At 32.9% G+C, this 10,817-nt stretch overlaps 1 protein-coding gene across 6 annotated transcripts; it reads left to right on the forward strand.

The window, feature by feature from the left end:
• The first annotated feature begins 3,165 nt into the window (after window positions 1-3,165).
• LOC116116971 (SHUGOSHIN 2-like) lies at window positions 3,166-6,400 on the forward strand. 6 transcript variants are annotated; one of them, XM_031403002.1, is made up of 12 exons: window positions 3,166-3,313; window positions 4,016-4,191; window positions 4,317-4,354; window positions 4,463-4,571; window positions 4,680-4,703; window positions 4,793-4,861; window positions 4,962-5,003; window positions 5,094-5,187; window positions 5,263-5,332; window positions 5,431-5,493; window positions 6,059-6,127; window positions 6,268-6,400. In XM_031403002.1, exons 1-12 carry the CDS (start codon window positions 3,265-3,267, stop codon window positions 6,356-6,358), a joined length of 894 nt encoding a protein of 297 aa, XP_031258862.1. In that variant the 5' UTR covers window positions 3,166-3,264; the 3' UTR covers window positions 6,359-6,400. The 6 variants fall into 6 exon arrangements, with proteins under 6 accessions (XP_031258862.1, XP_031258864.1, XP_031258863.1 ...); XM_031403004.1 differs by having other exon boundaries at window positions 5,275-5,332; XM_031403003.1 differs by having other exon boundaries at window positions 6,271-6,396.
• Window positions 6,401-10,817: the final 4,417 nt, after the last annotated feature.

Consider the following 10,817-nt stretch of genomic DNA (forward strand, 5'->3'; position numbering starts at 1 on the left):
AACACAAAGACATACATTAATTTATTTAATTAGGAAACACACTTTATATAAAAAACAATATTTTGTACATTATTTGAAATATGATATTCTGAAAAACTATTATGGATATGATAGGATAAGATTAAATCAAATATGATAGAATTATAAGAATGTATTTGATATATTTTCTGATAATATTTAGGTTATACATTTATTCATTTAGGTAACACCTCCTCCCTTACTCATGACAATAAAAATTTATAAATTAATAAAAACACCCCCACACACCCAACTGACTACCACCACCAAGCAGTGATTGACAATCGTCGAAATGACACATGATCAATTGGATCTGCTCAGTTGGAATGGCATACGATTGATTGGATTTGGCATACCGACAGTGGTAGCAACTGGCGACCTACGGTGGTTGTTGGCAGTCGATAATGGCTTGGGTAGATGGGGGTGTTTTTGTTAATTTATAAACTTTTATTGTGAAAGGTAGTTATTAAATGTTTTTAGTTGAATAAAATAGGATTGGATTTTGAATTGAATAGTCAATATTAAAACAAACACGTTTTTTACTATTTAGGATAGGAAGGATTGTAAACGAGTCGAGTCGAATCAAGTTTTGGCTTAAACGAGCTTGACTCGTTTTACACTTTGGCGAGTTCGAGTTGAGTCTCGAGCTTGACGAGCCAGGAAAATTGAGCTCTTGACTCAACTCATTTTATACACAAGCTGACTCGAAATCGATTCGAGCTCCTGTAAACGAGTTCGAGTCTGCTCATGTAACCTTGTGTCCAAGAAGAAATGAAACAGAGATATTGCCGCCAATCCTTCCTTCTAAATCCTCCTCCACTTCATCTCAAATTCAAAATGGAAGAAAAAATAATATAAAATGAAACCCATCGATTATGTGGGGGTGTGTTTGTCATTTTTTAAAATTGGTAAATTCTTATACCCCCTAATAGTTGTAAAAAGTCATATATACTCAAGCTGACTGAAGCTAGATTTGAGCTTGGAGAGCCTAGCATTGGTTGTTCGAACTCGGCTCGCCTGAAGACCTAAGCCAAGCCGAGTTGAGCTCGACTCAATAAATATCAAGCTTTTTACTCAGCCGTTGACACCCCTAGATAGGATAGGATAGGATAATAGAAAAGTGTTTCAAAAAATTTAACAAACAGGGGGTAAATTTTTCAATTTCTATCCTATCATTGCATTATTAGAGATGAAAAAACAGAGTTAAAATTCAATTATTAAATAATTCATGATTTAAATGATGAATGAGAGAGGCTAATTTCTGGATCTCTTTCGCTAGAGCCATAATTTACCAGCCCACTAAAAATGGGCCAAATGCTGAACAGAGCCCTTTTTTTTTTTATTTTTCTTTTTATCATCTATCCACTAAAAACAGAACCCGGTTAGCACTTGCATCGTTTAGCAAAGGCATACAATAATTAAATTTAAATGATAATTTCCTGTAAACTTTGAAATATAGTTTTGTATGTGTTAAATCATTAATTGAATGCGCACAAAAATACAATACTAAATACTTCTTTGGCTTTCATCAAGGATAGTGAAGAGAAAATCAAACAAGATTGATATTGCTACAAGAGTTATTAAACCAAATTATCAAATGATATGTGTTCATAGTTGGAAAATCTCATACTAAATTCCAAAAGGTCTTTTAACAAAAACAATAGTCTAGGATTTCTGTAGATAAAGCGATAGCCCAACATTAATTGAAAAAAATAGCACTTAAGGTCATATAGTTCATAATAACATGTGTACATTTTATATGACGTTCTGTCGGTATAAATTTAGAAGATTATACTGACAAAAAAGAAATATTAATTTTAGGGAGTCTATCAAACGGATATTCATAAAGTAAAAACATTATATAATCATTAGTGTAAACCAATGTTCTGAAACCCAGACCGGACTGGGCGGTCGAACCGGGTTTCAGTGAAATTTCTAGGTTGTAAAGGGTAAAAAAACGAGATTTTGAGTTAGACCATTTTGAACCGCGGTTGGACCATCTCACTATAGCAAACCGACGGTCCAACCGGTACAACATCTAAAACCGATCCAACCTCCCATCCGGTCCACTAACAAATTGAAAACTATTTTAAAATTTAAATTTAATTTTTTTAATGAAAAGCAAACCCTAAAGTCAAAGTGTCAAACAACTCAAACCCATTTTTATTTTTGCATTTTGCTTTTGCGGTTCAGCACTTCAGCTGCGACGCTGCTACTTTGCTCTGCCGTCTACGTGCGATCTCCTTCAGCTTGGCCCTCCTCCAATTTGCTTTTTCTTTTTCAGTTTCGCCCTCCTCCAGTTCAGTTCAGTCCTCCTCCTCCATTCGCAATCTCCTTCAGCAATTCAGCTTTAGCCTTCAAGTGTGAATTAGCCTGCTTCTTCGGTTTGCCTCCTCCAGTTCAGTTCACGATCTCCCTGCGGCGCTGCTACTTTGCTCTACCGTCTGCGTGCGACCTCCTTCAGCTTGGCCCTCCTCCAGTTTGCTTTTTCTTTTTCAGTTTGGCCCTCCTCCAGTTTAGTTCAGTCCTCCTCCTCCATTCGCGATCTCCTTCAGCAGTTCAGCTTCAGCCTTCAAGTGTGAATCAGCCTAGTTGATGGATCATGGATTCATATATGATATTACTTTGTATTTCACTATTTTGTAATTTGTAATGCCTTTAATGATGTTTGAAAATTGAAACTTTAGAGTTTAGACTTGAGTTGAGGATTGATTTTTAGAATTTGTAAACATTAAGTCATTAACTATCAAAATTTGATGGTTTTAATGTTTTTGAGTGTCTATTTAATTGTTTTTAGATTTCAGTTACATACAAAATTTGAAAATTTTCAGTTACAAAATCTGAAAATTTTCAGTTTTTTTTGCTTTTGTTGATGTCACTAGTCCGACCAACCGGTCGGACCGTGTAAACCTGGAATCGGATATTTTAGCGGGTCGACTCCTGGTCCGATTTTCAGAACATTGGTGTAAACAATGTATTTACTCCCTAGAATCATGAATGTAAATATAAAATAATAATCCTATACGTCCAGATCACCACATCTACGTATTAAACTTAGTTATTAAATGAAGACCAAAATGTGGACAGTTCAAAATAGGTTCGGTGTTTGGTTTGGAAAACTGTTGTCCGAACCTTCTTGTTCCTTTACCAATTTGCCCTTCTTCATTCCCTCTCATTCATTACTCATTTCATCATTCAAATCGATTAGTTTTTGAGTGAGTGATAAATTTTAGCTGGTGCGGTGCTATGGACAGTTTCAGCTTTCTCGGCGACGAGGATCCTATCGTTGTTGCAGGTACTTTCTTTCTTAATCTTATAATAATTTCTTTTAATCCTTTAGAAGACTCCTAAGATTGAGATTTTTATTCTTGAAGTTTTTTTTTTTTTTTTTTTTTTTTTTTTTTTAACAGCCGAGAAATTAGTATCATAAATGAGGGTTTTTAGGGTTTCAATGTCGTAGAACTTATCTGTGTCAAGATTTGGAACTGAGAATGGTGTGGATTTGCGCATCTGGGTTTCTAGGGTTAGGATTTTTTAAAACTGAATGAGGTGTGTGGAGTGGATAGACTGTAGAAATTCACTGTTGACTCTGTTGGTTTATAAGAAAATGAGAAAGGAGAGAAATGGATGTTATTTACCTATTAATTGCCGAAAAATACAGCTGTATTTAGCTGAATTTTAGCTGGGTTATTCACTGGAAACTAACTTTGGTTATCCTTTGAGAAATTTAGCGTTAGGGTTTATGAGATGGAAACTTTTTGGATTAAGAGAATTGTGTTTGTTGAGTTTTTGTATTCAGAAATTGTGTTTATATTGATTTGAGCAATGGTTAGTACATGTGCTTGGCCTAATTTGGATGAGGTGGTCACTACTTGGTAACTGAAATAATGTTATTCATGGGATTCGGTATTTCTTTTCTTTATATCAATGTTGTAGGAAACCAAACTGTGTTAGGTTGTCAAATAACTTGACGAGAAATTGTTGTGGGCAATTTTAGATGAAAAACCTAGAGGGAAGAAAATGGTAAAGGGATCTAACGTTGGAAGTGTGCCAAGGAAAAGACTAGCCGACATAAGCAACATGCAGCAGCCGAGTAAGCTTTCAAATGAAGTTGTAAAGCCACAACAAACCGATTCCCTTACAGCTAATGTGTATGTTGACCAGCTCCACAAGGTATATTGTCAGGGGATTCAACTCCTCTCTCGCTCTCTTTTGTATATGCATGACCTTACATGACCTTACGGATGTCTTTCTTTCACTTTTGCTGACTGGGGTTTTATTCTGCATCTGCTCCCCAGGAAAATATGACCCTGATGAAACTTCTTGCAGAAAGAAAGTATCCTCAATGGTCACTTTGTTTTGCTTTCCTTTGTTTGCACATTAAATGTTGTGATTTCAATGCCTTTTTTCGTTTGCGGGTTTGCCCCTTAATTCTGGTTGGCAGTAAATTGATTGAATTAAATGGAACTGAGCTACAGAAGATGAAAATCAATTTGCAGAAAGCGCAGCAACAAAATTTGCAGCTTGCCAAAGCAAACAGTTCAATGTTGGCGGTAACCTTGCTTATTTCTGATTTTTAGTTTCTTGTTTTACCTAGTTTTTAAGCAGCTAAGGTGGTATCTTGTACAATATATGTATAATATTTTTATCTGATCATGCAGGAACTTAATTCAGGTAAAGATAGGGTATGTTTTCTTTATAACTTTCTTGCTTTTGTTTTCTTTTGGCCTTATAATTTTCTGTGCATTGATATTTGCTCTTTGTTAATCTTCAGCTGAGAGTACTTCAACATGAGCTGGGATGTATAAACACCTTACGTGAAGCAAGAAACTTTGTGTTAGAGGTCATTTCTCATAGTAGTTTTCCCCTTTGATTGAATGTGACTGAGTTTATTGGGTTAGACTGTATTAGTTAGTAACAAATTCTTCTTGTTTTTCACCCAGGATAAAGCAAATACACTGACATGCCATACTTCTGGAACTCAGGTAGTTAGCAAATTCAATGTGTAAAATTTCTAACACATCAATTATTTAATTTCTCATGTTATTTACACCTTTTCTTCCACTACTTTTCAGATAGGAGCAGATAAATATGACAAGGGAGGCAAAGCGGATGAGCAGGACAAGAAACCTTGTAATACCAACAGGAGAAGGCAATCAAAAAATCAAAGTAGCAAGTTTACCAGATGCTTTCTATTCTAAATTTCAGAACTATTACCTATACTAAAATCTTTTTCACTTATAGTTTTACATGTAGGTTCGGATTCTTCTACTGTCAGTACGGTCCAAGATAAAGAGAAAGTTGATAACAAGAGGTATTTCTAAATCATGTTTCTATTTCAAAGTTCTCACAAAGATATAATTTAAAAAAAAAAAAAAGAAATTTACATTTGATTTCATGTTCTGATTGCAGGCTTCGATTGAGAAGGCAATCTGGTAGGTTTAAATCTGAAGAGGCAGAGCCATCAGAGGAGAGGTTTGTAATGCATGTTCTGTTGCTGTATGCCATTTGATTTTTCAGTGATATGTTTATTATCAGTTATCACATTGACCAGTAAATTTAGTGGAACAAATGTAAATTTAAATTTGCTTTTGTGGTTTTCCTTTTCTTCTCTTGACAGGCTTTGTTTGAGAAGACAATCTGCCAGGTTTAAGTGTGAAGAACCAGCACCAGCACCAGAACTGACTCAAGATAAAGTTGATAACAAGAGGTTTTTTCCTGTAAATTTGCTGTTTAGTGCAATTTCAATATCTAAATCATGTGTTCTATTCAAAGTTTTCATAAAGAATTAAATTAAAAAAAAAAAAAAAAAATTACATTTGATTCTGTTCTGATTGCAGGCTTCGTTGAGAAGGCAATCTGGTAGGTTTAAATCTGAAGGGCAGAGCCATCGAGGAGAGGTTTGTAATGCATGTTCTGTGCTGTATGCAATTTGAATTTTCAGTGATATGTTTTACGGTTATCACATTGACCAGTAAATTTAGTGGAACAAATGGAAATTTAAATTGTGTTTTGTGGTTTTCCTTAATTCTCTTCACAGGCTTTGTTTGAGAAGACAATCTGCCAAGTTTAAGTGTGAAGAACCAGCACCAGAACCGACTCAGGATAGGTTGTTGTGCTTGTTTTTGCTGTGCAGTTTGGAATCTTGAGTGATGTTGTCATTTCAGGTTGTTTAAAATGTATAAAGTTTCGAGCGACAGAAAAATTGGATTTAAGTATTCTATTATCCTCTTCCTGTCTTTTTTTCAGAAGGCAGTTTGCTAGGTTTAAATCTGTTGCGTCAAAACCAACTGAGGATTCATTTGAGATGATGATGTTAAATCTCCTGTTTCCCTTCTGAGTGATAAAATGGTACATGAGAATGATCCCACATCATCCGACTATCAGTCCAACAAGAGCGCAAAGAAGGAAACCGTGCCCAGAATGATGAAGCTCATGAAACTAGGAGAGGATCTTCTGGAAGGCCCTTGCGTCAGGCAGTTGAGAAGGTGCAATCTTACAAAGAAATTCTCTTAAAGTTAAAATGCGCCGAGGAAATTGAGTAAAAAACTTTCCCAGTAAAATCTACTGCATATGCACATTTCGTGCCTCTGTTATTGTTGTGTTTTGTAGTATGTGTTGGATTGACTTTTCTTTGAATACATGTGCTAATTCTTTGTAAAAGTCTCTAATCTAAGCGGGCGGCTGTTCTCTTTTGTGACACCATGGATAGAGTGAAATGCCCAAAATCAAACCTCAATTTAGTATTGTTTTCTATCTGAATAGGTTCCAAACTCTTCCAGTCAAGATCAAACATTGTCAAGTGAATCATGAGTACATTTCTTATTCTCATTGTTTGATTTCTAACTTCAAGCTTTGGACTACAGTTTTGCATTTATTTTCTTTTTGGGTTGTTGAAGTTTATAAAGAGAGGGAAAATAAATTTCATTAAAAAAATTCCATTTATAAAGAATATGATGGCTGATGTTCGGAGTACTAAGTGAAGCAAACCAATATCCATATCTTAACAGTACCAATACCAGGAGCTCCTTTTTTCTCAAATCATTGTTGTAGTACGATGTGACAATCAGGGACGTAGCCACCAATAAGCCCCACTGAACTTAGGAATTTTTTTCAAAAGTTACACAATTCTACTATGTTTAACATTAACATCCCTTTTCTAAATCCAAGCATTATCACACTTTAATTTTTATTTTATTTTTGGTCAAAATGTCTAATAATTCTTTTGTTATCCACGGAACACATGAAATAATCATAAAATTATTTTGTATACCACATGAAATAATATAAAATATTTTGTAACGAAAATTATTAAGGAAATTTAATGAATTCAAACTAGAACATGTAATTCAAATATTATCATATTCATAATTTTTTTTTTTATTATTTATAAATTATCATGTGAGTTGCAAATGAAAGTGAGACAAATTTCAAAATATAACATGTTAAATTTAATCAAACATGATACAAAACATAACATGAAACATGGTGACAGCATACTTATAGAGAATAGATTCGGTTTTTAAGATGGATAAAGTAGAAGTAATCTAAATTAAATTATGAGACGACACTGAAGATAAGCCATCGGGGACAAAATTCTTGTCAAAGCGTGTTGATAAATGAAAAAAAAAAAAATTGATGAGAAAATTTGGTAATAATCCAGCAGTTAAGTGAGAAAAAGAAACGGGACATGTTGGTCCAAGTCACATGCAAAGAAGAAAAAAAGGTAGGTGACAAAAAGCCAGAGATTTTCACATCATTTTTCTTTATTCTACAACTTACAACTATAAACCGCGTTTCTGCACGAAGATGAATAATATATTTGAATGTTGTTGCCTTCCTCTTCCTTCCTTCCTCTTTTGTCTTTATGATATCGTGCTCTTACTATATCCTGCTTTCCATTAAATCAAAGTAATTGCGATTTTTTTTTTTTTTTTTTTGTGATTAGAGGTATTCGGATGAGCTTGTACACATCTTTACTAATCTCCTGAAGTTGATACCCTGATAAGTCTCTCAGTGGCCACTCCTATTAGGGCCTATAGAGACTCAAACTCAGGAGTTCATGAAACCTCATTTACACTTTATCATCAGAACACCTCGTAGTGATTCAAGATTCATTAAAAAGTTTTATCACATAAATTTGTGTTATAGTTTAATAATTTATTTTTAAATTCTTTTTTAAGTTTCTTATTTAGACTGAATAACAGAATCCAACAATAATTAAGAATGACGTTGATATAATTAATATTAAGATGTTCCGGCTAAAATATTTCTAGTATAAAATAATTCTCAATTAGAGATTTGATATAATGTTGTTAAGATAATATTAATATGTCATTGGATTCATTTGTAAAATATGATCTCCATTAGTGAATGTGAGAATATATATATCTTATTAGGTATATAAAATAATTATCATAATATAAAAATTACTTTTAAAATATAAAACAAATCCCATGTATGATGATGTGTCAAATTGTGATTGCACACTCAAAAGAACCACAAAAAGAAGATGTGGGATGGGAAAAGAGCCCATAAAAACAAACAAATATGAAGAATTTTTACATGTGAGCGTGGGGTGCACCATAATTTGATTTCCAAGGACCCCGCGCAAAACGGCAATGCAGCATGGTTCACCCCCACATCTAAATTCGGTTTGTTCTTTTGTTTTGGTCTAATTCTAAAAGTTAGAATCAAAGCAAACCAACCATGCCGTTAATACATACTTTTTTTACTTTTGCTTAATTTAAACATTATTTTCTTTTTTTAACGAACTTCGATATAGGTTAAAAAAACAATTATATTCCTGACACCTGAAAAAATACAATTATGTCCCTCATATTACGAAACATCAATAACTTTTTTTAATCTCTTTGGGTATACGAATATAAAAACAAAAAAGTTTGAATGAGATTTAATCATATAATAATTCTTACAACCGCAAGAGATTGAACTTATAACTCACAACCTCTATCTTTTACTAATACATTTACTTCTTGAGGTCTCCTTTAATAATATTTTCCTCTCTTGTATTTGAAATAAATATTTACCCTGCTGTGAACATTCATTAGGGTTTCAGATTTAATTTACAGATAACGGTAAAATATATTAGTAACAATAAAGATTGACTCATAAACAATCTCACAAACCATCTCTCACAACTGAGTGACAACTCACAATTGGTCAGACGGAAAATTCATAGAAACCAATTGCGAGTGTGCATGTCGGGATTGTGAGATTAGATTGTAAGTATAGTATGTCCACTAGTTAAATGAATGGAACTTGAAGGAACATTAACATCAAGAAAAAATTGTTATTTCAAATATTTAATGAGAGAAATGTTACTCAATGAAATATCAGGGGAACTTGTTAAAAATCTTATGAACCTTTAGAAGATATCAGTGAAATCTTACATATTAATGGTGTAAATGTAATTAACAAAAATAGGAGAGGTTTGTTGATATATCTCACTTGAGGGTGCCATTGTAGTCATATAAACTTCAAGTTGTTTGTTTAAAGTTATATTTATTTATTTTATTTTTACAATATGGTAGCCCAAAAGAGGGTCCAATAGGGCCCACCATTACTACTTTGCCCAGTCTTTGGTGGGAAATGTTTTCCTCCCGCGCCTTCCTCTGACTTGACCCCTAACACTCACAATTTCTATAAACCATATTACAACTTTTGGTGGTTAAATATCGTTTCCCTAATTTTGATTTTAAAAATTAAAATTAGTGAAAATGTATTTATATATTTTTTTAGAGAAATAAAAGCAAATTTCATATTTCTAACATCTTATCTTCCCACCAAAGTTAGAACACTTTTCAAATGCAGTGCTAAAAGTATTTTAGTTGATTTTGTAAGATAAAAATGAAAAAAAGATATTCAATTTTATATTTTTTTAGATCACAAAATAATATAATAATATAATAATGTATAAATAATGGGGGTATTATGAGAAAAAAATTTCTAGTGAATAAAACAAATGAAGAAGTAAAAGAGAAATTTTCTATACTTTCCCAAGGTCTTTCATTTTCTAAAGCGTGTAAACATCTAAAGTTATATCCTTCCTCCTATAAAATCTACATAAATTTGGACTTTTACTCTATGGTAGCCAACAGAGGTGTTTGGGTGCTAAAAGTTAGAATTTATCTACAAAAACTATGCATTTTCAAAGAGGAGGATCTATAGAATATCAAATGGATAAAAATTGACTATAATCTAAATTTATAAATTTTCTCTCACAAGCCCTAACATGGTAGTTTGTAATTGGTCAATTTACAATATGACAGGATCCTAGCGAGCAGGCGGAACCCATTTGCGAGGGGACCAATTGTAAACTGAATATCGAAGTTGTGAGAGAAAGTTTAAGAGATTGAATTATATGTAGTATTACCTATATCAAATTATTCATCTTTTTGCCAAAAACAATAATAATAATTAAAAATAAAAAAAAAAGAGTAAATATAGAGCTCCCTATGTACTTAGAGTGTACTATTGTAGTTCTCTTCAATCACATTTTCCTTTTACTAGTCAAAAAGAAAACCTAAGCCCACACTCTTGAAGGGGAAAAAAAAAAAAAAAAAAGTTTGAAGATGAGATGGCTTTATCATATCTAAATGACTTTTTCTGGACTAATCAAACTAATTATTTACATTCTTGATTCCAATAGCGCATGTTAGTTATATAGGTCGAATCGATCTTCAATAATAATATATCATTTCAATCACGTAAATGGGTTACGAGATTTTAACTTTATAATATATATCGTTTCAATCACGTAAATGGGTTAGGAGATT

The sequence above is a fragment of the Pistacia vera genome, unplaced genomic scaffold, assembly GCF_008641045.1.
Source record: "Pistacia vera cultivar Batoury unplaced genomic scaffold, PisVer_v2 Contig791, whole genome shotgun sequence".
Classification (NCBI taxonomy): domain Eukaryota; kingdom Viridiplantae; phylum Streptophyta; class Magnoliopsida; order Sapindales; family Anacardiaceae; genus Pistacia; species Pistacia vera.

Excerpts from the sequence above, each read along its gene's own strand:
- LOC116116971 (XM_031403002.1), top strand. The coding sequence starts at position 3,265 with ATGGACAGTTTCAGCTTTCTCGGCGACGAGGATCCTATCGTTGTTGCA. Across the intron at positions 3,314-4,015 it reads GGATCCTATCGTTGTTGCAG|ATGAAAAACCTAGAGGGAAG; the intron begins GTACTTTCTTTC and ends GGGCAATTTTAG. Across the intron at positions 5,188-5,262 it reads AAGGCAATCAAAAAATCAAA|TTTTACATGTAGGTTCGGAT; the intron begins GTAGCAAGTTTA and ends TTTCACTTATAG.